At 41.0% G+C, this 27,225-nt stretch overlaps 1 protein-coding gene across 17 annotated transcripts; it reads left to right on the forward strand.

The window, feature by feature from the left end:
* The first annotated feature begins 856 nt into the window (after positions 1-856).
* On the forward strand, positions 857-22,848 carry LOC109922416 (protein mono-ADP-ribosyltransferase PARP11). 17 transcript variants are annotated; one of them, XM_048607584.1, is made up of 10 exons: positions 935-955; positions 1,900-1,996; positions 3,031-3,098; positions 4,960-5,105; positions 11,801-11,921; positions 14,538-14,613; positions 17,331-17,403; positions 17,485-17,615; positions 22,196-22,347; positions 22,469-22,848. In XM_048607584.1, the coding sequence occupies exons 4-10, from the start codon at positions 4,986-4,988 to the stop codon at positions 22,780-22,782; spliced, it is 987 nt and encodes a 328-aa protein (XP_048463541.1). In that variant the 5' UTR covers positions 935-955; positions 1,900-1,996; positions 3,031-3,098; positions 4,960-4,985; the 3' UTR covers positions 22,783-22,848. The 17 variants fall into 17 exon arrangements, with proteins under 17 accessions (XP_048463536.1, XP_048463538.1, XP_048463541.1 ...); XM_048607583.1 differs by lacking the exon at positions 935-955 and adding an exon at positions 991-1,139; XM_048607585.1 differs by lacking the exon at positions 935-955 and adding an exon at positions 1,103-1,123.
* Positions 22,849-27,225: the final 4,377 nt, after the last annotated feature.

Here is a 27,225-nt window from a genome sequence, read left to right on the forward strand (position 1 = left end):
TCTGAACAGAGCTTCGTACAGACTTACCTGTAGATCCCTTAGATCTCTTGTATTCTAGTTCTCTCAAAATAAATTTTAATGTTGCAGAGTTCAGTTGCCAGTTAGGAAGTCAACGAAGTCAATGAAGGGAATCCTGAACTAGGACTCCGAAGTTCCTTTTGTGATTCAGATTTCCAAAGACTGTCCCTATCTAGAAAATAGTCCATGCCTCTATTCTTCCCACAAACTGCATAATTCTACACTTTCCCATATTGCATTCCATCTGTCACTTCTTTGACCACTTGCTTAGCATATCCAAGTCCTTCTGCAGCCTCCCCACTTCCTCAACACTGTCTGTCCTTCTGCCTGTCTTTGTGTCAATTACAAATTTAGCAAAAGTGCCCTAAGTTCCTTTGCCCAGATTGTGTGGTCCTAACACAGACCCTGCAGAATTGTATTAGTTACGGGCTGCCATCCTTTATCCCAACTCTCTGTCTTGTGTCAATCGGTCACTCTTCTATGCTGTGTAGGTGTCAGACAGGGATTCCCCACTTGGTCTGCTGTCTGATTTCCCCATGGGCCCCATGTGTAACTCCTTTCTATATTGGAATAATGACTGCCTGGCGAGTAGAAGAGGCGGGCTGATCTTTAAGACATGTTCCTTCTCAGGGCGGACCGCCCATATCTCGCTCAGGAGGTGGGGAGCTCAAGGGGGCGGGCCCATGGGGGCGGGCCCATGGCGACGGGCGGGGACTCGTGGAATGGGCGTGGTTTTGTGACGGCCGGTAAAGGGGCGTGGCGGCGGTGGGCCGGCAAAGGGCGGGGCCTCATGGAAGGGACGTGGCATCGGGAGGGCCGAACAAATGGGCGGGGCATCGCTGGAGAGGCGTGTCCGCGGGGGGTGAAGATATGTGACGTTGGGGTGAGCCACGCCCCCAGCCACGAAAACATCCGGCAAAAAGGCCGCGTTGCCCGGGTAACTATCGAGCGAGAAAGCTGTTGGTTTGTCGCCCGAAGCTGGGCCTCGGCTCAGGCCCCCACCTAGCGGCCCCGGGTGGGGGTTTGGGGCGGGGGGAAGGGGGGATAGCTGGAGTCCCGGCCTGGCGGAGTGGCCAATTGGACAGGGAGGCGGAGCCCGGGATGAGTGAGTGTATTCTCAGGTAGAGACCCCCCCCCCCCCCCCCGACGCCTCCTAAAGAACATGTCAGGAGTTCCTGGGTTGACGGGGTGGGGATAGTCCCCAAGATGGACTCGGCCTACAGCTCAGTGCAAGGAAAAGTCAGTCTTCCTCTTCATCGGGATCATGAAGGCGGTGACTTCCTCACTATTGTGCCATGTCACATTTTGTGGATCATTTCCTCCTCTCCTGTGGCTCCTATCACTGACTTGCAGGACTCTGCGGGAGGTGCCCGCTTGGTGGGCAGTTCGTGTTCTCCTTTGTCAGTGTTCAGGTTGGAGGTGCCACCCCGAGCCCTTCCTCAGGCCACGAAGGACATTGACAAGTTTGACCTGTGCGGTCCTCGAACCAACACAGAGGCAGAGATTTCCGGGCTTACTTCCTCGTTGTTCTCTCAGCTCCTCGAAGAGAACCGGTCTGCAAAGCGGAAACCTGTTTTATTTCGAGTATCTTTGTGATGCATGTGCTGACCAATTTTATGTTGTTTGTCCCGGGGCTGATCGTACAGAAGATCTGCTTCAGGGCATAGTCAGAAGTCACATGACACCAGGTTATAGTCCAACACTAAAAAAGTCACAAGTTTTGGGAGCACTGCTCCTTCGTCAGGTGAAGTGGCATAGCCAACCGATCTAATATAGATTTTCTGGAGAATGGTTTACATATTGTCTCCTGATTTACATATTGTCTCCTGAAATTTTAATAGAATCTTTACTATGTTTGACTGAAGTTGCTTTCCTCAGCAGTTGCTGCAAACGTTTTTGGATCCTTCCCGCTTTCAGATGCGGACAAGGTTCACAAAGTTGAGGACCTGCTGCCAGATACTTTTGAAGATCTCTATAGGTCTGTTAACAAACTTTTGTAATATTACAATTTCCAAATGTCTGCTGCAAATGGGACCTGAGATTTCCCTTGTTTTGTTGATTGCATTCTCTCCGTCACTTTGTGAATGAGGAAGAGACAGCCTTTCTCAGCCAATTGCTCGATATGATGCGATCAGTCTGTTCAGCAGCTTGGTGACATGTTCACGCGACCTTTCCTTACAGCTGCTATCTCGGAAATAACCTAATTTCCATCAGCAGGTAGAATAAGGGCCAAGGCCATTGTCGGCTGCCGATATACAGCCTTCAGCACACTATAAAAACACAATGCCTGTCAGTTAGACGTTGCCGCTCATCAGCTTCAGCCTTCCACCAAGACTCCTGTAGTTTTCTTGGAAACAAACTGGAACTTGTGTTTCGAGATAGTAATAACTGCCGATGCTGGAGTCAGAAATAACACCGTGTGGAGCTGGAGGAACACAGCAGGCCAGGTCGGGACCCTTCTTCAGAAATGGGGGCTTCGCAGTGGGGTTATAACTCACACAGAGATAGCAAGAACTGCCGATGCTGCAGTCTGAGATAACACCGTGTGGAGCTGAAGGAGCACAGCAGGCCAAGCAACATCAGAGGAGCAGGAAAGCTGACGTTTCGGGTCGGGATTCTTCTTCAGACATGGGTCCCGACCCGAAACGTCAACTTTCCTGCTCCTCTGATGCTGCCTGGCCTGCTGTGCTCCTCCAGCTCCACACTGTGTTATATCTGGAAGAGTTTTTATAGATGAGATGCATAGTTATGACAGGGGGACAATTGGAGCCATCCATGTACAAGCTGAGAGGAGATAGGAAATATCTTCACCATTCTTTGCAGACCAGTCTTATTATTTGTGTTTGCAGTATCCCAAAATGATTATTGAAGTCTTCACTGAAACCAATCTGTATCCTTAGTCCAGCTACCTTCGCTAGCTCTGTATTCCTTATTACCTTCCACTATCAAAAAAATCTTAATAATCTCAGATATAAAATTCTTAATTGAGTTAGCTTCATCTGCTTTTTATAGGAGAGAGTTCCACACTTCCAGCACCACTTGTGTGAAGAAATGCTTCTGAAATTGACACTGATTTTAAGGTAATATAACCTTGTTCTAGACTTCCTCAGCAACAGAAAAATAATTCTTTTGTGCCATATCAATTCCTATCAAAATACCTATAAAGACCTCAATCAAATTACTCTTAAACATTTAAATTTTGAGATCTACAAGCCTAGTCTTTGTAATCTGTCATCACAATCTAATACTGGAGCTCTGCCAACATTCCAGGGAACCTACATAGTATCTCAGGGTAACCTTTCTAAGATACAATGCCCAGAACAGTACATAGTCCTGCAGACGTTTCGTCATGTAAATTGATATCAGTGTGGAAGACTAGTATCTTGAATAATTGCACTTGCAGATGCTTTTAAATAAAGGACTTGGAGTTCTGGCAGAGTTTTTCATCATGGCTTGGATTTGTTGGTTTGTTTAATAAATATACGTAATGTGTTGCCAGGTACTATTGTATTCGTTTCTGCTTTATTTTGTAATGAATTTGTAGTTAAGGAAAAACACTTTTTTTTTTGTTTTGGCAAAAATATTTGGAATCTATCAGAAAGTGCACTGCAGCAGTTCAAGAAGATGTCTCATCACCACCGTCTCATGGGCAACTAGGGATGGACAATAAATGCTGGCCCAGCCAATGATATCAGGTCCTATGAATAAATGAAAAGAATGTATGAGGGAGGGGATGATGCAGTGATGATGTCAAATAATTCCAGTTTAGAGCTTGCCCATAATACTCTGAAGATTTGGATAGACTTGCACAGCGTGCTGTGTGTTCAGTGAATGGAGACTGTTTATGTTCACGAATACTCTGAAGCTTTATGCTATGGAACCAAACCATAGGCTCTGTACCTGGGGCAAGTGCACAATCCTGACCAAAGCCAGAGCTTGATCATTCTGATTTACTTCATCCACAAAGCAAGTGAAGTTATTTGCTTTGGTGAAGAGCCTATCCTTAATGTTGATGCTTGCTTGTACTGCATATTGACTGAACATTGTCAGTGTTGTGACCTTGAATGGCCATTGGGAATTGAGGCTGACAGTCTTTGTTACAGTTTTGGGCTGTGAAATGTATGACTTGATGTTGTGGCACTTTTAGTGTAACTTCCTTGGTGAAGCACGGCAGGCAGAGATTACCTGTTTTTCGTTTGACAGGTGACTCCTGTAAACTCACATGAGGTAAGACCTGCTACTCTCCCTTAAGCCTCATCTTCCTGCTGTTGCAGTCTCCAAGTCCATGTTCACAATGTTTTTCCTCCTATTGATCCTTCAGACCCTGAAAAATAGATTGAACACCCCATGCGTGCATGGGGTATGTTTAACAGCACACCATCAGAGTTTGTGCAGGACTTTCTATACAAAAATTAACTCTGAACACCAATACACACATCCAACCTACCCTCCCCTTGCTCGCCACCTCACCAACCACCGCAATATTTGCAGCCACCTCATTCAGTAATAGAATTGCCCTAAAAACAGTCTAATACAACTAACCATGTCCTTGTCTTCATCCAAGGTGAGGAGGTCTTTAAATATCACTTTTCTCCAGAATTTGGGGGTGGGTTTTAGAATAGTAAGAGCAACATTCAGCAAGTTGAAACTGGCAGCAAAATCCTGAAAGGGACTCAGTTTTAGGGAGGTGACCTGAGCTATTAAATTGCAACCACCTCAAAATGTTTGCACTTTTAGCAGACCTGGGATGTAATAGATCCTTGTGCAAAATTTGGAAGCTCAGAGCTTCCCCCACTCAGCCTCTCTATACCATTTTAGCAGCACTACATAGACATCTGTGCAACAGTCTCCCAGCTTTGAGTCTGATTATTACTGAGCCAAGAAGTGACATTAGGACATTTTTAAATAGCTCAGTAATATTTTCATTATTTTGAATTGCAGCTAACAATCATACAGTAATTTATACAATGGCTGGAGAGGAATATGCTTCAATGATGGAGGAGGGCAGTGTGGAGGAGATGGACACATCTGATACACCGTGGAACTGGTACTATTTGGGTGAATGTGGAAAATGGCACATTTTTGAGGTGTGCTATTATTTTGTTCCTTTCCTTTAATAACAAGCAGTTATTAAAATTAAAAAAATGTGAGCCAACATGCACAATTGAAAATTGTGGAAAACAAATTCTAGTTTCTGGACTGGTCTGCCACATTTTATTCTACATGAACTTGAACTCCTCCAAAGATTTGCCTGTGGCCTAACAGCACCAAATCCCATTCACCCAGTGCCCATGGACTGATTTGCTTGCTTTAGGCCAGTTCTTCCCAAATGATTCCCCCACCATGACCCCAGTTTGAAGTTTGAAAATTGTTGCAATCCTTAAATGAAAATTACCACAGGGAGGGTAGACCTGCTAGATTGAGGTGAGGGTTTGTGAAAGTGTGGGGCCTATCTGTTATAACTCAATCATTGTAGTCATTGCTGCCATGGAGCTCATGACCCCAAAGTTACATGTGAGACCTTACTTGGGGTCCCAACTTTTATTTTGGTAAGTCCTGCTTTCCCATCTTGATTTTAAAATTCTCACCTTGGTTTTCAAACTCCTTCTAAGGCTTCATCCCTCCCCAACTCTAATTGCTGCCATCCTCACAACCTTCCAAGATATCTGTGCTCATCTAATTCTGGCCTCTTCTGTGTCCTAAATTTTTATTGTTCCGTTATTCGTGGTCCATGCCTTTAGCTGCCTAGGGAGGCAGTGATGTGGTGGTATTGTCACTGGACTAGTATTCCAGATCCTGAGGCTGATGTTTTAAGGACTTGGTTTGACATCCCACTGGGGCTAATGGTGAAATTTGAATTCAGTAAAAATTTGGAATAAAAAGCTAACCCAATGCTGACTACTGCTAATTGTCATAAAAACCCATCTGATTCATTATTGATTTTACGAAAGGAAATTTACCATACTTCTTCAGCTTCCATATGACTCAGTCCCATAGCACTGTGATCGATTCTTAACTGCCTTCTGAGCAATTAGGAAGAGGCTATTAATGCTAACCCAGATAGCAACACCTGCATTCCATGAGTAAATTCAAAAAGGTCCTAAGCTCAGGAACTCCTTAAACTACTTCTTCCTATTGACCTCATTTTCTTTCCTTTAAGACATATCTTAAAACTTTTGAGCATCAGATCTAATATCCCCTTGTGTCGATCGGTGTCTTATTTTGTTTTATATCCTGTGAAGCATGTCGGGTGTCATATTTTCAATGTTAAATAGACACACTGTTCCTGTTCACATGAAACTCCCTGCAGATGAATTTTCTTCAACATAATTTCGTGATTTTCGGAATTGCAGACTCAGTTTTACCAACTCATTAAATAAAAATTGGGTGAGTGGGTATTGATGTTGCAGCATTGTTCATTTGTCAATCACATCTCATTGAGCTTTTTAGGTCAAGCTTTAATCATTTAAATGAGCTGTTCAAATAACTAGCAAGTTATTCAATTTAGTTTCACGGATAGTGGCACTGCAAGAGTGGATTTCATGTACACGAAAATTTCATTTTATAATATGTTATGGTTCTAAACTGAGAAACATAGTAAAATTATACAGCAAAACAAGTATCAAACAATTGTAATGTTTTGCCTAATTCTTGAACTGCCATTAGCATAGGATAGAAAAGCTTCCTTGAACTGAATATTGGTTTTCAGTTTACACACTAATATGCTGAAACAATATTAAACTTGGTGAAATGTTCATTGCCAATATTACTGATCTTATAAATTAACTTTAAAGATCTTTTAAAAAGTATCTGATTCAATACTTGGTCTAACGTGCATTAGCTGAATTACCAATACTTTGAGAGTACAGAATTGAGTAATTCTCATGTATTATGTAGAATCATGCAGTCCAGACTCTCTCAATTGTTATGGCCATTGAGAAGCCATTAGGCCATTGTGTCTGCACTGATTCTGCGACAAGCATTATGATATGGTGTCATTTGATTGCTTTTTCACCATAATCCTGCGCGTTATATCTATTCAAATAATCATCCAATGCTCTCTTGAATACCTCAATTGAACCTGTTTCTACCACACTTCCAAGCAGTGCATTCTAGACTTGAACCACTGTATGTTTCACTAAGTTTGGTTTATTCTTCTAAATTAAAATGAATGCAAATCCAACCTACTGAAACTCGCCTCATAAAAAAATTCCTCCATTCCCAGAAACAGTTCAGTGAACCTTCTGTGGACTTCAATGACAGTATATGTTTCCTTAGATAAGGGGATGGTATTCTAGGTATGGCCTAACTAATGCCTCCTACAGTTTTAGCAAGACTTCCCTACTTTTGTACTCCATTTCCTTTTGATATAGACAGTAACATTCCACTTGCTTTTCCTATTACCCGATGAACTTGAATGAAAGCTAGTTGTGATCATGCATGAGGACCCTGCCAAATCCCTCATAGCTGAAGCTTTCTGCAGCCTTTCTCCCTTTATGTAATATTCAGCTCCTTTATTCCTTCTGCCCAAGTGCATAACCTCACATTTTCCCAAGTTATATTCCATCTTCCAACTCTATGCTGCTCAATTAATCTGTTTATATTGCTCTGTAGATTATACTTCCCTGTAGTTTAACCCTCACTACTTACCTTTGTGTTGTCTGCTAATTTTGCAATAGTACTATCACTTTCCTCATCCAAGTTATTCATATTTATTGTAAATGATTATGGCCCCAGCACTGATCCCTGTGGCACACTGCTAATTACAAATCCTGAAAATGCTCCTCCCCCCTTTATTGTAACCCTCTGCCTCCTATTAGTTAATACTCGATGCATGCTAATATATTGCTTCCAACACCATGAACTCTTTTTTATTAGCCTAATATGCAGTACCCTTTGCAAATCCAAATATATTACATCTACTAGTATCCCATTAGCTATTCTGCTTCTTACCTTAAAGAATTTGTCACGCATGATTTTCTCTTCATGAAGCTATGCTGGCAGTGCTTGATCATATTATAGATTTCTAAACACTCTACTATTGTGTTTTCTCATTTGATAGTTTCTCATTCCTGGGTCCCTCCTTGTAGATCTCTTCTGCAGTCTCTCTAAAGTATTTGAATCCTTCCTATAGAGCCCAGCACCTATACAAAATCTTAGATATGAACGAATACCCCTGCAAATTCATCCGCAGAGTATTCCAGATGTAGTCTAACAATTGTCTTGTGTAGTTTGAGCATAATTTCTTTACTTGTGTACTTGATGCACCTATTAATAAAGCCCAGCATACGTTGCCAAGGGAAATCCATTTGGCCCATCTGGCAGTGATATACCATGTAGGATAACCAATTATCTTGCCTACACTTATTGTATTGATACATAGAGTAGAGCGGTGATGGTGTAGTGGTATTATCACTAGACTATTAATCCAGAAACTCAGCCAATACTTTGGGGTTCACATCCTGCCAAAGCAGATGCTGGAATTTGAATTCAATAAGGAATCTGAAATTAAGGATCAAATGATGACCATGAAACCATTGTTGATTGTCAGAAAAACCCATCTAAATTCACTAATGTCCTTTAGAGAAGGAAACCTGCCATCCAGCATTCCTTCTACATGTGTCTCCAGAACCACAGCAATGTGATTGACTAAGTTTGTTGACTTGCTCGCCGAGCTGCCTTGTTTTCATTCAGACGTTTCGTCACCATGCTAGGTAACATCATCAGTGAGGCCTCCGATGAGGTGATGTTGTTCTACTTCGCTTGGAATTTGTACTGTCTGGTCCGTTATGGTGAGTAGTGTCATTTCCGGTTTTGATCTGTATGGGTTTGTATATGGGGTCCAATTCTGTATTTTTGTTGATTGCATTACGGGTTGAGAACTATGCCTCAAGAAATTCCTATGCATGTCAGTGTTTGGCTCGGGCTGCTATAGTTACGTTTTCCCAGTTAAACTGATGGCTTTCATTGTCCAAGTGTACTGATATTAAGGAAAGTTTGTCATGTAGTTTTGCTGCTAGCTGATGTTAGTATATTCTGATGGCTAGTGTCCTTCCTGTCTGTCCAATGTAATGTTTGTGGCAGTCATTGCATGGTATTTTGTAAACCACGTTAGTTCTGCAAGTTGTGGGAATGGGGTCTTTAATCCTTGTGAGTATTTGTCGTAGAGTGGCTGTGGGCTTGTCTGCTACCATGATTCCTAGTGGTCTTAGGAGTCTTGTTGTCAGTTCTGATATGTTCTTGATGTAGGGCAGTGTGGCCAGTGTGTTAGGGCATACTGTGTCCTCTTGTTGTCTGTTTAGCGGGCACCTACGGATGAAGTTGCGGGGATATCTGTTCACAGCAAAGATTTTGTATAGGTGCTCTTCCTTTTTCCTGCTTAATTCTGGAGTGTTGCAGTGAGTGGTGGTCCGTTTAAATAGTGTCCTAATGCAGCTTTGTTTGTGGACGTTGGGGTGGTTGCTGTGGAAGTTGAGGATTTGTTCAGTGTGGGTTGCTTTCCTGTTTACAGAGGTTTGGAACTCCCCGTTGGTCATACGTTCAACTCTGACGTCCAGAAATGGAAGCTGATTTGTTGTTTTCTTCTTCTCTTGTGAATTTAATCCCTGCAAGTGCATTGTTGATGAGGTGGTGGGTCACTCCTAGTTTGTTGCATTTAATAATGACAAATGTGTCATCTATGTACCAGATCCACAGTTTAGGTTGAACGCGGTGAATAATGGTGTGTCCTAGTCTTTGCTTGACTGCTTCTGCGATGAGTCCTGAGATGGGTGACCCCATTGGTATGCCATTGATCTGTTTTTATACTTGATCATTAAATACTAGACCTGTGCCTCACCTCACCACACCATACACTTAGTCTTTAATTGTCAAGTATACAAGCAGATCAATGGCACACCCATGCAGTCACCCATCCTAGGATTTCTCACAAAAGCAGTCATGCAAAGACTAGAAAACACCACCCTCTCCCACGTTCAACCTAAACTGTGGATCGGGTACATAGATGACACATTTGTCATTATTAAATGCAACAAACTAAAGAGACCCACCACCTCATCAACAACGTATTCGCAGGGATTAAATTCACAAGAGAAGAAGAAAACAACAATCAGCTTCCATTTCTGGACACCAGAGTTGAAAGTATGACCAACAGGGAGTTCCAAACCTCTGTAAACAGGAAAGCGACCCACGCTGACCAAATCCTCAACTTCCATAGCAACCATCCCAATGTCCACAAACAAAGCTGCATTAGGACGCTATTTAAACAGGCCACGACTCTCTGCAACACTCCAGAACTATGCAGGAAAGAAGAATACCTATACAAAATCTTTGCTATGAACAGATATCCCCGCAACTTCATCCGCAGGTGCCTATTAAACAGACAACAACAAGAGGACACAGTATGCCCTAACACACTGGCCACGCTGCCCTACATCAAGAACATATCAGAACTGACAACAAGACTCCTAAGACCACTAGGAATCATGGTAGCAGACAAGCCCATAGCCACTCTATGTCAAACGTTCACAAGGATTAAAGACCCCATTCTCACAACATGCAGAACCAACGTGGTTTACAAAATACCATGCAACGACTGCCACAAACATTACATTGGACAGACCGGAAGGAAACTAGCCATCAGAATACACTAACATCAGCTAGCAGCAGAACGACATGACAAACTTTCCTTAATATCAGTACACTCGGACAACGAAGGCCATCAGTTTAACTGGGACAACATAATTATAATAGCCCAAGCCAAACACAGACACACACACAGGAATTCCTAGATGGTTTTCAACCCATATTGCAATCAATAAATACATAGAATTGGACCCCATATACAAACCCATACAGATCAAAACCGGAAATGACACTACTCACCATAACGGACCACCAACAGTATAAATTCCAAGCGGAGTAGAACAACATCGCTTCAACAGAGGCATCGCTGATGATGTTACCCAGCATGGTGATGAAACGTCTGAACGAAAACAAGCCAGATCGGCAAGCAAGTCAACAACCTCACGCACAACCCGAGTTACAAATCTTTGCTGAAACTTTAAATGTGGTTGACTGTTAACTGTCCTCTGGGCAATTAGAAATGGGCCATAATTGCTGGCCTAGCCAGAGATGCCTACATCCTGTGATTGAATTTAAAAAAAAATGTCATGCCATGACATAACGGTTAGCAGCTGTTGATCAGTACCCCAGTATTAAACTCCTGATTGCCAGTTGGTGAAGGAAGAAACTAGTACTAGTGTTTCACTTAGTTTATTCAGAGTGGCACCTGACGAATATATGACTCCAATCCACACCTATATCAATAAGTCTCTCTTTATAGATGCCATGTAACCTTTATCAATGCCCTTTGTCTATGCGTACTTTACTTCAATTGATACAATTAGCATGTAGGACTGTACTCTAGAAAGCGCTAATATTCTTGGGGTTTATAGAATTATACCATAGCAAGGGTCAACATGTTTGAGAACCTGTACTTCTTATCATTTTTAATATTCCATTTTCAAATCATATCTCATTTTAACTTTTGTTTTCATACTATCCTAAACTTGTGTTACAAATAAATTAAGATCTACTTTTCTTTCAAAATAATGTTAAGAGTAGAAACTTTAGCTTTAAGAGGTCATTTTCTGCCAATCACATGGCACTATGAACTGACATTGTCACTGCAGAAAGATTTGTTTTTGTTTTGTTTCCCAAAGATGACATGGTGGTGTTAAAAATCAATTATGTTTTCTTAGATTTTCTGTGTTTTTTTCAGAGGGACCCAAATATTTCATGTTCTGTGAGCAGCGAAGATATTGAAATGATGTACAGAATGAATCCACAAGGTGTTATTTCTTTTTCCACTGCAAAATTCAACTACACGTTAGATTTCCAAGGTAAAGATCTTCATCTAGATAATCTGTTTCTCTTCATGTATTGCACCAACGGTTGATGCAAATGAAAATTGATTCAGTGCCAGTGTAAGATTGGTGGTTTAAACAGAATATTGTTGAAAATCTACAGCGTAAAGAGATCTCGGTTTCATCTCTTCTCTGCATAAAATATTGCAGATGCTGAAGATCTGTAATAAAAGCAATAAATACTAGAATTACTCAACAGATTGGGCAGTACCTGTGGAAAGCTTGTCCGCCTGAAACATAAACCCTGTTTCTCTCTCCGTACTACCTGACCCCCTGGTATTTGCAGCATTTTCTGCTAGAAGAACTGCCACACTGAGGTTTGGAGAATAGGTCAGGTTCCCACTGCTGACTGTTCTTCGATGCTTTGCTGAGAATAGGCAGCATTTGTCTTGCTGTGCAATCTTACAAATGCATACACTCTGTGTTTATTCATAATTCAGTTTGCTGCATGAATCAACAATGACTTACGTTTGTATAGCACTTTTGACATAGTAAAATGCCCAAGGCTCATCGCCACATTGTTATCAAACATAATTTGACACATCTATGCAGGGAATATTGTGGCAAATAATCAAAAGCTTGGTCTAAAAAGGTTGTTGTAAGGAGCAGCTTAAAGGAAGAATGAGAGGTTTAGGGAGGGAATTCCAGAGCTTGGGACACTGACAATTGCAGGTATTGCTGCCAAGGATGCAGCAATTAAAATATAGGCTGCACAATAGACAGAATTGGGCAGGTGTAGAGATCTCAAAGAATAGTAGGGCTGAAGATGGTCAAAGAGATGGGTAAGCAGCGGTGGATGTAATTGAACACAGCAATTTTAAGTATGAAGCATTGATGGATGAAGTGATCATGGAAGTAATGGAGCACAGATGTGATGTGTGAACTGGAGGATGTGAGTTAGGATACAAGTAACAATGTTTTGAATTAGTCACAGAAGATCAAATGTAGGAGACCAGTCAGGAGTGCTTTGGGATAGTCAAGCCTAGAAGTGATAAAGGCACTGATGAGGGTTTCACTGTGGAAAAGCTGAGATGGGCTGCAGTCAGGTCATTTACAAAGTAGGTGATCTTGAAACTGGAGAGGATATGGAGTTGGAGGGTCAGCTCAAGGTGAAACAGGATGATGCCAGGTTGTGAATTGTCTGGTTCGGTGCCAGTAACAAGAGAAAAGGATGGAATCTAAATGAACAAGGTACTAGGGACTTGCTGCTCCAATAGACTCAGCACCTCAGTAGCTGACGAGAGAAATGCATATGTTTTATGTTTAAGCTGCATGAAGTAATGGAATGTGGTAAAAAATAAATTATGATGCTGACAAGCTACTGTCAAGATAAAACTTGAAAGGTTTATAAGTGTAACTGAGATCCCAGAGATAGAATTAAATCCTTGTCTGATAGCTAAGTAATTTGTTCTTTTTCCCTGCCTCTAACAGTTTTACTTCTGCAAGATAGAAGCTACTTCCTACTAGGCAGATGTTTTAAGCCATATACCTGTGTGCGCACTATATTTCATCATTTCATTTGCAGCATAGCTCAAACGCCAATGTAATACATTCTAATTCTTCACATTAGATTCCCTCCTTTATGGTTTCTCTGTCAAAATGTCCAAATTCTTAATTTCTGTTTCTCTTTACTCATGTTCCATGAGTTAAAAAAAAGCAAGCTACTGTTGGTGCTGAAGATCAGAAATAAAGGCAGAAAATTCCTGAAATAATCAACTGACCAGTTAGCATCCAATGAGAACCAGTTAACATTTTGGTACTTCAGGTCTGGTTCTGGTGAAGGGTCTTCAACCCATTTTTGTTTTAGATTTCCAGCATCTGTACGGTCTTGCTTTTATATTACAGTGATAGTACTGCTGATGGACTTTTATCATTTCATTGTTTCCTATTTTCCATCCCATTACACCTTTTGTCTCTCCTCGTCCCCATTTTTCTCTGCCTCTGTATTTGCTCACAGCCTGTTATATCTCTGAACTTCTTCCCTTCCTGATGATATTTCATTGATCTGAAACATTATCTCTGTGCCTATTTCCACAGATGCTGTCTGATCTGCTGAGAATTTTCTGCTTTTATTCAATCATTTACATACTTGCTTTGATGTTATGTTCTTATAGATTCATTTATTTAGTCAGCTGCTGCCTTGTACTTCTGCGGTTAGGATTTTTCAAAGTTGCTTTGTATTTGGGAATTCTTTACCACAGAGGGCTGTCGAGGCTGGATCAGACCATTTACTATTTTCAAGGCTGAGATAGACAGGTTTTTAATCAGTAAAGGAAGCAAGGATTATTAGGAAAAGGCAGGAATGTGAAGCTGAGGATTATCAGATCAGCCGTAGACAAATGCATTTGTGGTCAATGTACCAAATTTTGACTGGACGTGTGAAAAGTAATTGAAATAGCCAATGAAATGAAAGATAGGTTCATTTATTCCTAATGTTTTTTTCAAATAAATTCAATCTACAATGATTCTCTATTCTGAGTCTCTCGGTCAAACTAACATTTTCGAGATAGACCTGCTGTATTGATGTATTAATTGTCAGATTTGGGTTGACAAATTGCAAGTGCCAGTGATCGGAATATCCTTCTTTTGCAGCAATGAAACAAACCAATAAAGAAACAGGGAAACAACGACCAGTGAAACGTGCAGCCTTCTGTGTCACTGCTTTCAGGTCGGTATAATCTGACAGCAAGAATTTATAGAAATATGATGAATCTTTCCTAATAATTGGCTGCAAATTACTAACTTACTTATAAACCTACATTGATCATCTCATAGTCTTTTAAAGCCGTCATGTGAATATTGTCAACCGTCATGCGATACAGAGAAGACCCTTTAAATTAATTTAACTATCGATCAACAGAGAACCATAGATCAATGGTAGATGGAACAGTGCAAGTTAATATTTTGAAGATGAGGAAGATAAAGATAGGTCAAATTTACAAATGAAGATTTAATTAAGTTACAAAAACAATTTAAAAATGCCTACAAACCTGAAAATTTTAGGGGAACAGAAAAGGGAATTAGAAAGGGTGACAAACAATCTTAAGAAAAATTCATATAAAACATGATGGGCAGTAAAAGTGTTTTTTTTATTGGCACCTTAGCATTAAAAAGATAACCAAGATTGACCTGTGAAAGTACAGACTTGTTGAGAATTAAGGAATTGCATGGAGAGGTGGCATGAATGAAATGGCAGAATTTTGAAGGGGATCAAGGACAGACTCACCTGGAGATTTTTGCGCAGGACTATTTGCAGATGGCAGGATAAGTTGGAAAAAACTTTCAAAAAGGCATGCAAGTGTTTTGGCTTTATAAATAGATGACTATGGGATGGAGACGGTCAAGTTTGCTAAGCCTTTAAAAATCCTTAGTAAGACCTCAGTTGGAATATTGGGATCAGTTCTGGACACCATTCTTTCAGAATGATGTGAAAACTTTTTGAGAATAATTTCAGGGAATCTCATCGAAACATAAAATTCTTAAAGGGCTTGACTTGGTACATGCTAAGAGTCTGCTTCTATTTGTGGGAGAGTGTAGGACCAGTGGGCATAATCTCAGAGTAGGGAGTCACATAATTAAATTAGATGAAAAGAAATTTCTTCTGAGGGTAATGAATCTGTGGAATTCTTCATTGCAAACAGCTGTTGAGGCTGTGTCATTAAGAATATGCAAGGTTGGGATGGACAAATTTTTCATCAGTAAGGGAATTGAGACTTATGGGGAAAAGGCAGGAAAATGGGATTGAGGTTTATCAGATCAGCCATGATCTTACTGGTGGAGCAAACAGCCTACTTTTGCTCCAGTGTCTTGCAAGGGACTTCAGTTATCTGGACAGGCTGAAGATTGGTTCTCTTGTAGCAGGGATGGTCAAGAGATGACATTTAGCATGGATATTTCAGATTTTAGAGAGATCTTAATGGGATAAATAATGAGATTAATAGGATAAATAATAGGATAACTCTTTTCATTGGCAGGAGAGGCATCTTTATGATAATGTAAAATAATGGTAGATGAGGAAATAATATACTGAATTAGGAATTAGAATTTGTTACCTGAAAAGGCAATGGAGGCAGATTTGATAGTAACTTACAAAATGTATTAGATAGGTACTGTAAAAGAACATTTTATGGGCCAATACCTAGATTTATATTTTAACCACCCTATCTTTGAGTTTATTATAAGTTTGAGTTCAAAACAAAATCTCCCCTTGTTACTCTGCCCATCAACTTTTGTAACTGAAATTGAGCTAGCAATCTTTTATACTCCTCCATGCGTGCCATCCTCCAAGGTGAGACAGCCAGTTCACTCTGCATGTGGTAATCAAACTCCACTCCCAGCTGATATTCAACTTGACAGTTACACAGACTGCTGAGCAATCCTGGCAGACCCTCCGGAAAATCTTTATGGTCCACAGTTTGAGACACACTGGTTCATGTTGTTGTTTGGACTGGGGCTTTTGCCACAGAACTGACAGTGTTACTGACCAAGTCGAGCTCCCACTGAAGTACAATGGCTTTTTACACTGCAACAAGTTTTTTGCTTCTTGAAGGCATCAGTTTATATAGAAATGCAGAGAAATCAATTAAAATTCCCCATCTGAATAACTAAATGAAAGGGCAGCATTCAGTGCAGGCAACAGGAGTTTCATTCACCAGTAAGAGCCCGGCATCACCACCTTTTGGGAAGGCTTTCCGGAATTAGGTACCTCTTTTCAGTTGGCAACAGCAGATCTTCTCCAGGATCAAGGACCCTGTGGGTGGGAATCCATTCCCTCTATGACTGGTGCTGGTCAGTTAGAGGGCAGTATCTGTCCAGTCTAGGCAGCATCCCCAGGGGAGTGTTGGCTGCTGCTGACAATGCACTCAGAGAGCAGCCTCGAATTACACAGGAACCCAGGCCACAGGTAAGTGAGTGGGGGAGGGGCATTGACACATACGGGTTTTGGAGGAGTGTTGAGTGGCTTTTAGCATACAACCCACACGCATGCACGCACACACACACATACACCACAAATTCTGATCTGCCTACATCAAACACTGAATGCCTGTTAACGAGGAGACCATGCCTACATGTAGCCCTAACAGAGTTTGCTTTTTAGAATTCTCACCTGGTAACTGCCCTGCCCCCTGATGGCTGAATACCTGCAGCAGCAGAACAAGGCTGTTACGTGGACATTAAGAACCACAGAGCCTTGCCGTCCCAGAATTAGAACAAAGATACGAAAGGTGATGGTGTAATCATCAGGCCATTGTCCTGCCTGAACAAATGCTGTCTCACCCTCTCCCCACCAAGGGTGGACATGTGTGGTTAATGTGTGTTATATTTATCAGTTTATACCATTGAATGGTAACTTTTTAATGTCTGTTTGTTATGGCTTCTTTTCAGTTTCATTTGTGGAAATGAAGATATTCCCATTCCTTTACATTGGGATAATATAGAACGAGACAAACCTTTTCAGGTGGGTACATTCAGGCAATTTATTTCAAAAGCCACAAGTGCATCATAACCTCCCAAACTAAATTATCAATTTGGTTTTTAGCTCAACCCATTGCACAAAGCTTCAAATGAATACACGGAAGTCGCAAAACTTTTTGGCCAGTCAATGGATCAAAATCGAATCAAGAAAATTCAAAGAATTCAGAATCTAGACTTATGGGAATTCTATTGCAGGTAATACATAAGCAAAGATCTTGTTTTGATTCTTTCAGCATCCACTTGACTGATTTATCAGAGTGCGTTTAAGCTCTTTTTTTTATCTAAGGATTGTGCATAATAGTATTTACTAATGTTTCCCATATTTGGGGCTAGAGTTTCTTTGCTCCATCCTGTGCCAAAATGTGTACTGATTTCTCGTAGAGTCATACAGCATTAAAGAAGGGTGAGCAGCCCATCATGTCTATGCTGACTAACAAGCACCAAACTACACTAATCCCGTTTACCTGCACTTGGTCCGTAGCCTATTAAGTCCTGGCGTTTTAAGTACTCATCCAGATACTTTTTAAATGTTGTGAGAGCACCTGCCTCCACCACCCTCTCAGGCAGCACATTCCATATATCTACCACACTCTGGGTAATTTTTTTTCTTAGATCTCCTGTAAACCGCTTGCTCCTCACCTTAAATTTATGCCGTTAGGTCTTAGACACATTTGCCATAGGGAAAAGATTATATCCCTCAATCAGATTCTTCCTCAGCCTTGTCTGCTTTAAGAACATAAGAACATAAGAACTAGGAGCAGGAGCAGGAGTAGGCCATCTGGCCCCTCAAGCCTGCCCCGCCATTTAATAAGATCATGGCTGATCTTTGAGACTCAGCTCCACTTACCCGCCCACTCACCATAACCCTTAATTAAGGAAAACAAATCCAGCCTGTACTCATCCCAGGCAATATCCTGGTGAATCAGATTTTACTCTCCAGTAAAAATCACATCCTTCTAATTGTGTGGAGACCAGGACTGCACACAGTATTCCATCGGTGGCCTAACCAATATTTTATAAAGTTGTTATGAGACACCATCACTCCTACATTCTACATCCTGGCTAATAAAGGCAAGAATTCCGTATACCTTCTTCACCACACTGCCTACCTGTGCTGACACCTTTAGGGATCTAAGTACTCCAAAGTCCTTTTGTTCCTGTCTGCTCCCTGGGGACCTAATATTTATTGCATATATACTTCCCTATTAGACCTCCCAAAATGCATCAATTCATACTCATCAGTATTAAATTCAAAACCAGCCCAGCTCGTCCCCGCCTCCCTAACCTGTTCTTCCTCCCACCTATCCCCTCCTCCCACCTCAAGCCACACCCCCATCTCCTACCTACTAACCTCATCCCGCCCCCTTGACCTGTCCGTCCTCCCTGGACTGACCTAGCCCCTCCCTAACTCCCTACCTACATTCACCTTTACTGGCTCCATCCCCGCAGCTTTGACCTGTCTGTTTCCTCTCCATGTATCTTCTCCTCTATCCATCTTCTATCTGCCTCCCCCCCCCCCCTATTTTTTTCTGAACCCCCCACCCCTCCCCCATTTCTGATGAAGGGTCTAGGCCCGAAACGGCAGCCTTCCTGCTCCTAAGATGCTGCTTGGCCTGCTGTGTTCATCCAGCTCTACACCTTGTTATCTTAAATTCCATCTGCCCATTTTACCAGCTGATCAATATCAGACTGTAGCTTCACTATCAATAACACCCACAACTTTAGTGTAATTTGCAAACTGACTAATTAAACCTTCTACATTCACGTCAAAGTTGTTTACGTACATAACAATAATAAGGGTCCCAGCACTGGTTCCCATAGTACACTGCTTGTCACAGGCTTTCAATTACAAAAGTAATCCTCCACCATCACCCTTTGCATTTACAAATTTACGTAGAACAGTACAGCACAGAAACAGACAGAACTCCTCTCCTGCTCCAGCTGAGTTTGATCTGCTCCTCTCCCACTCCGGCTACACTGAGCTCAGTGGTCTCCAACTGAGCTCAATCTGAGCCCTGCTTGGCAGGTTTTTATCCGGAAGTTCAGCTGTTGCCTCCCCTGACCCACAGCCTCGCAAAAAAAAAGACGCTTCTATGTTGATCTTGCCGATGGCTACTTCCAACAGAAGTTCTTCAAGAGTCTCATCAGTCTAAAGGTAAAAATGCCACTGTAAAGTGAGGGTAAATCAGCATAAACAGGCAGACTTGAGGAGGTTTTCTGTCCTTTGTTTTCAATCAGATGTAGGATTAATTAATATTTGAAGTTGCTGAACCATCATTTATGCAAAGTAAACAGCATGTTTAAGAAAATGTGGTTGTGGAGGATTTTTCTCGTTTAATTTGCAGCATTGAAAATATTAAGATATAGGAAATACAATGCAGATATAAGCAAAAAAAGCTTTTAAAAATGCTGAGACCTATGAAATTGTGACCACTGCATCTACAAGTTTGCATATGGACTTTTACCCTTTCAGAACTAGAATACATTCAAGAAGTGTGATTTCTCTGGTACTTTTGCAATGAGGTAGGTTGCTAATGAACTCAGTGAGGATTGAAAAGACTTGAGTGGGATGGTGCAAATTAATGAGGGAATTTGAAACTACTGCTGTTCCTTTGTAAGGTTGACATAAACCTAGTGTGAATCTCTGGAAAAAAAAGCCACAACTCCACTTATAGACTATAGTCGTACTGAGGCTTGCCAGGAAATGTTTGTTTAATTTTGATTTATGAGTTTAATCAGTTTGATTTTTAGGATGCTAAGATTGTCCCATGAGGAGAGATTACTGTAACTGGGCCTGTATTCTCTTGAGTTAAGAATGATGAGAGAATCTCATTGAAACATGCAGAGTTCTTAACAGAGCTCAACAGGCTAGATATAAGTTTCCCCTGGCTAGGGGATTGGGGTAGGAGAGGGGGCATCTAGAATTAAGGGACAGGGTCTCAGAATAAGGACAGAAGAATCATACGCTGTGATGAGGAATTTCTTCACTCAGATGGTGATTAATCTTAGAATTAGGCATGTGGAGGCTTGGTCATTTTGTGTGCTCAAAACAAAGAAGGTTCGGTTTCTCGTTATTAAGGGTATCAATGGATAGAGGGGCGTAATATGGATAATTAATGTTGAGGTTAAGGATCAGCCATGATCTGATTAAATGCCGGGAGAGGTTTAAGGGCTAAGTGGCCTACTCCTGCTCCTATTTCCTATGTTCCAGTGTTGAAATATGTGCAACATAACACAAGTCCAGTTTAGAGGCCCTCAATATATAATTTGGATTTTTGAAAGCCATCTTGTTATTGATATCTGTGATAAATGTGTGTATGTTTTTTGTGGTGTTCAACAGAACTTTAACATGCAGAACTTAGAATATCAATAGTTTATCAAATGATAGATCTGACCACATGTCTCCTCCCTATCACCATCCTTCATGATACTTGCTGCTGGCAGAAAAAGCTGTCAAAAATTAAATAAATTCAGTCTTCCATAGATTATAGCAGTACTTATTTTTAGATAAGATAAATTGAAGTGAAAGTGAAACTTACCATAGTCACAGAGAACCGTAGGCTGCTCTCTCTCATCGGACAAATATGGCTGGTGGTGAGCTCTTACCTGATGGTCACCATGCCTCAGGCAAGGTTGAGATGGTAGGAACTTCATGGTCACCTTAACTGGTGCAGGAATTGAACTGGCATGTCACTCTGCATTGCAGAACAGCCATCCAGCCAACTGAATTGGAAATGACGGTGCAGTTGAAGCAACATTATACATTTTTAAAAGTTTGTTTCATTTGGTGTGGACATCACTGCCAAGAGCTGCCCATCCCTAATTGCTCCTGGAGAAGGTAGTGGTAAATTGTCTTTTTGAACCAATGCAGTCCTTTGTGGTGTAGTGATACCAGTCCCACTGTTAGGGAGGGGACTGCAGCATTTTGACTAGTGACAGTGAAGAAACGGTGATATACTTAGGAACCAGGATAGTGTGTGGCCTGGAGGGGAGCTGTCAGTTTGCAGTGTCCCGATATACCTGATGCCATTGGTTTCCCATCAGGATACGTATGCCCAAGTTAGACAATAACTAGATTATGCACAAAGAATTCAGTTTCAGAAGCTTTTTAAAAAATATTTTTCATAGGATGTGGGCACTGCCAGCCAGTTCAGCATTTATTGCTCAGCCTTAATTGCCCTCAAGAAACTGGCAGTGAGCAGCCATCCTGAATCACTTCAGTCCTTGGGGTTGTAGGGACATCCCCACTATTATTAGGAAGGGAGTTCCATGATTTTGAAGAAACTGTAGTATATTTCCAAATCGGGACAATGTGTTGACTTGGATTATTTCTGTTTCCCAACCCTGTGTGGACCCAAAGGCCCAGATCTCCATTCAGACTCGAAGCCTGAGGGAGAGAGAGAGACTTTGTTGAACACCTGAAAATCCGCATACTGCAATCCTTTTCTACAATTATTCATTTCAAATATTCCACTAAATCTTTCATGCACAACTTGTAATAAATCAGTGCTATTTGGCACTAATACACACAATTCAGAATGCCCCTAACTAAACTCAAATCGTGCATTTTGATAATTTGTAATTATCTTCATTGCACCACAATCTAACAGTCTTTTTTTACTGCATGAATTATATTCTAGTGTCTGTTACGCCCATGCTTCAGACCTCAACCTCTAATAAGCTGCGGTGGGAGTTGAATAAAATGGTGAAAATGCCAACATCCTTTGCTTTATGTTTTCAAATTGATGTTTCGACTTTTAATTTTCCACTGCCAGGAAAAAAATTCACTTGAAAAAGATGAGAAATGGGATAGAGCTGAATGAGAGAATGCTCTTTCATGGCACAGGCAATGAATTTGTCGAAGCAATATGTTTGCAAAATTTTGACTGGAGAATAAATGGATTGCATGCTACAGTCTATGGAAAAGGTAAGCAGCAATTATATCAGGAAATTTGATTAGAATTTCCCACTTTAATCATGTAATGTTGTGTAATTGATGGATTCTTAAATAAGGAATGTATTGAGGTATGTTTTGAATCCTTACGCAGGGACTTATTTTGCCCGTGACGCCTCGTACTCCAGCCGTTACTGCCGCACCACCGAAATGAATGAGCCGTTCTTGCAGACACTATCCTTATCTGCACCACATCGCTGGCGATCGGATTTTAAGACAATGTTCCTCGCCCGGGTTCTTGTGGGTGACTATACCACTGGAGATCCCAAATATATTCGGCCTCCTTCAAAGGATGGAAGTCTGGTGAACTTGTATGACAGCTGTGTCGACAATACAGAGAACCCAAAGATTTTTGTTATATTTGACTCTAACCATATTTATCCAGAATACCTAATTGAATTTACGTAATTGCAAATTAAGCAATTCTTGCTCGAAGAAGCGGGGAATATAAATAAAACTAAATCAATTAAATTATGATATAATGTAACTATTTTTTCAGCTGTCATGGTTAATTTTGACAGCTCAATCTGTCAACAATTTGTGGTCATGGAATGGTTGCAGAGGTTTGGACTTAACGCTAGAACTTGCTGCTGTATGGTCAAAGCACTACCTGAATCAAGCAAGGGCATCTTATGAATCTCTGCAGCTAAGCCACCCTACTATATATGAGATCTTGGTGACATTGTGAAGGCCGATGGAGTCGACTATCTGACATTGACCTTTCACTGCGCTCAGTTAAGTTTGGAGAAATGTGAGTAAAGGCTGTTTGTCAGATAAAGTGGGAGGTGGGTTAAATCCTGTGTTTGCTCCCCATCATGGAACCGCCAACAATCCCCACCAATCCTGCCTTTTCTCTGGCTTGATCATCTTCTGGGAATCCTGCTATTCCAAAGTGGGTGAACTACCTCTGAAACTGTTAATGTAACCCAGTCTCAATGGTCCGGGAAAGACAGGCGTGTTTTTAATATATTAAATTTCATGACCTCAGGGCTTCTAAAACCACCTCACAGACAAATAAATACTTTTGAAGTGTAGTCACTGTTTTTGGAAAGGCACAGACAATTTGTGCACAGCAAACTCCCACAAACACCAATGTGATAATGACCAGATAAACTGTTTTTTTGGAGGATGAGTATTGGCCTTGACACTAGGGATAACTCTCTGCAAACTGGTGCCATGGGATTGTGCACATCCATCTGATAGGGCCTTTACACAGAATATAGAACATAGAACAGTACAGCACAGAACAGGTCCTTCGGCCCATGATGTTGTGCCGACCTATTATCATACTAAGATCGACTACCCTGCAAACCCTACATTTTACTATCCTCCATGTGCCTACCCAAGAGTCGCTTAAAAGTCTCTAAAGTATCTGACTCCACTACCACTGCTGGCAGCCCATTCCACATGCCCACCACTCTCTGTGTAAAGAACCTACCTCTGACATCTCCCCTATACCTTCCTCCAATCGCCGTAAAATTATGCCCCCTCATAATAGACACTTCCGCCCTGGGGAAAAAGTCTCTGGTTATCCGCTCTATCCATGCCTCTCATCATCTTGTACACCTCTATCAAGTCATCTCTCCTTCTTCGTTCCAATGAAAAAAGCCCTAGCTCTCTCAACCTTTCCTCATAAGACCTGCCTTCCAGTCCAGGCAGCATCCTGGTAATCCTCCTCTGCACCCTCTCTAAAGCTTCCACATCTTTCCTATAATGAGGTGACCAGAACTGAACACAATATTCCAAGTGTGGTCTAACCAGGGTTTTATAGAGATGCAGCATAACCTCGTGGCTCTTAAACTGTAAATGAAAGCCAACACACCATATGTCTTCTTTACAACCCTATCGACTTGGGTAGCAACTTTGAGGGATCTATGGATGTGGACCCCAAGATCCCCCTCTTCCACACTGCCATTAACTCTGTATTCTGCATTCAAATTCGACCTTCCAAAATGAATCATTTCACACTTTGCTGGGTTGAATTCCATCTGCCGCTTCTTTGCCCAGCTCTGTATCCTGTCAGTGTCCCGTTGCAACCTACAACAGTCCTCCATGCTATCCACAACTCCACCGACCTTTGTGTCATCAGCAAACTTAATAAGCCACCCTTCCAATTCCTTATCCAAGTCATTTATAAAGAATATCTTTAGTTAATGCCAAAAGACTTGAAGAACCTTTGGTTACAACTCTTGAGTCGCTGTCCCACTGATCCCCAAAACAAAAGTCTAACCTTTAGCCCTGAATTGAAGTGAGAGGAATCATGATCCTGGTTAAGCATGGGACTAGATTTACTTAGGATATCTGGTTGGCATGGATGAGTTGGACTGAAGGGTCTGTTTCTGTGCTGTATATCTCTATGACTCTATGCTTTCACCAATAACCACAATACATTCCAGTTACCTGTTGCTATTAATGCAACTAAAAGTAGAAATGCCAGCAGGCCTGGATAGTAAGGCATTGAAGAATACTTGAGAAGGTTGGATTGAAATGATTTTATTGGAGATACAAGAGTACACTCTGACTAACCATCTGTTCCATTCTATCCTCATATCTTGGCATGTTATGTTTTATAGGTTTATGCAGTCTTCCTTCAAAAGCTGTGATACTCCTTTCCCTGTTCCAGCATAAATAATCCCAATGTTTTAAACAGCTCTTAAAAGCGGTCATTTTCATCTCTGGCCTCAGGTTGCCTGCTCGCATTGTACGCTTCCTGAGGTAACAACGTGTATCTTATGACACGTCGCAGACTATGTAACTTCCCATTCAAGACAGTACTCACAGTTTATAACTAATATAAATTAGTTAGAGGTAGCAAAGGAATAGAGAGTAGTTGGGGCAGACACTGATGCATTTTGAAAGAATCTTGGATTAGTATATTAAGAAGAGGATACTGAGATATGGTGAGAAATTTGTTTTATGATTGGTTTAAGCTTGCTCCTGTAGCTCCATTAAATTCATCTCAATATCTTTCATTATTCTTGGATGCCTACCATGTACTTTTCAATCTATTATTGTTTTAATATGGCTTTCTTTAAGTCATTATCCCCAATAGTGTCTGTTTGGCTCCTACAGTCCTGGTGATGACATTTTTTTTTGAAAACCTTCACCCTTTGCTCAATGTTGTGTACAGGCACTTCTACCTGAACAATTCTTTGGATTTTTAATATGTTTCTTAAAGTTTGTTTTTTCTTATTTTGGGTGCTGGTCTTTTTTCATTGTCTCTACCTTCCTAGTTTTTTTTTCATTTGTCCTGCCTTCCTAGTTATTTTCTATGCTCAGCATCAATATTTTTAAAGAGTTTTTAAGAAACGAACCCACATGGTAAATGTGGAGGGGATTAAGCAAAAGATATTTCCCAAGTTTGAACATCTTGCTCATATAAAGGGTGTAAGGATAAAGCTAGCAACTACAGGCCAGTCAGTTTAATCTTGGTGGTGGTAAAGCTTCTGGAAGCAATAATCTGGAACAAACTTTTGTTTGAACAGAAATTATTAGCATTTAATTTTTCTAAATGTCAACAAACATGGTTGAGTCAATTCACTCCCAAATTCAACTTTAGTTGAAAATTGAACTAACATGAGCATAAAAAAAGGCAAAACTTTTCTTTCTTGTTTTTGACTGTGCTTACCTGTCTGACCTGTCTCAACTTTATGAACATAAACAAGCTACTAGAATAGTTATGTAATTCATGATGGACTTCTTTTGTATATTCAGTTATAATTTTTCAAAAGAAAGGTTCCTAACTTTCATAAATCAATATTAATAAAGTTTTAAACATGATTCTACTGCATTTTCTTTGAATACTTATGAAGAAAAACCAGTAGCATGAAAATGAGGCACTAATCAAGACCATCAGCATCAGCAGCGTTCACTAAATGGAGCACCCTGTGAAAGACTATTTAAGAGTAGGTAGGTGATGCTCGAACTGTATAAAACATTGGTTAGGCCACAGCTAGAGAATTGTGTGCAGTTCTAGAATTCACATTGTAGGAAGGGTGTGACTGCACTGGAGAGGGTGCAAAGGAGATTCACCAGGATGTAGCCTGGGCTGGAGTGCTTTAGTTATGAAAAGAGATTGGACAAACTCAGTCAGGAAACTGAGGGACATTTTTAAAATTGATTTCTGGGATGTGGGCATCAATGGCTGGCCAACATTTATTGCCCATCCCTGTTGCCCTTGAGAAGGTGGTGATGAGCTGCCTTCTTGAACTGCTGCAATCCATGTGCTGAAGGTAGACCCGCAATGCCCTTAGGGAAAGAATTCAGGATTTTAATTCAGATGTATAAAATTATGAACATCATAGGCAGGATAGATGGGAAGAAACCTTTCCCCCTGGTGGAGAGATCAGTGACCAGTGGGGCAATAGGGTTAGAGGGTATGGTAGGAAAAAAAAACCTTCTACACAGACGGTGGTGCAAATTTGCAACTCATTACCTGTAAGGGTTGTAGAGGCATTTGTCTTCATAAGTATTTAGATGTGAACTTGTGATGCCAAGGCGTACGAGGCCAAGGGTTGGAAAATGGCAGGAAAATAGTTAGGTTGTTGTTTTTGACCCATGCAGACTTGATGGACCAAAGGTTCTTTTTAATGCTGGAGACCTTTATAACTCTAAATTGTGTATGCTGGATGAGTTCAGACTGATGACCAAATCTGCTATATTGCATTGCATCTCTGGATCTCTGAGCAAAGTCATGACATGGCAGCCTTAGATTTTGAGAATGGTTGTCTTCCTCAGCCAAAAACCACCATAGGTACTAAAAGATTTTTTTTAAAATGTTGATGAATTAATTATCATTGTGAATTTTTAGATTGGTTTAAACTCTTATTTTGAGCATGTGAAATTTTCCAC

Source organism: Rhincodon typus, chromosome 18 (assembly GCF_021869965.1).
Source record: "Rhincodon typus isolate 14 chromosome 18, sRhiTyp1.1, whole genome shotgun sequence".
Taxonomy (NCBI): domain Eukaryota; kingdom Metazoa; phylum Chordata; class Chondrichthyes; order Orectolobiformes; family Rhincodontidae; genus Rhincodon; species Rhincodon typus.

Excerpts from the sequence above, each read along its gene's own strand:
- LOC109922416 (XM_048607575.1), top strand. The coding sequence starts at position 1,225 with ATGGACTCGGCCTACAGCTCAGTGCAAGGAAAA. Across the intron at positions 17,616-22,195 it reads TTATGGGAATTCTATTGCAG|GAAAAAAATTCACTTGAAAA; the intron begins GTAATACATAAG and ends TTCCACTGCCAG. Across the intron at positions 22,348-22,468 it reads TGCTACAGTCTATGGAAAAG|GGACTTATTTTGCCCGTGAC; the intron begins GTAAGCAGCAAT and ends ATCCTTACGCAG.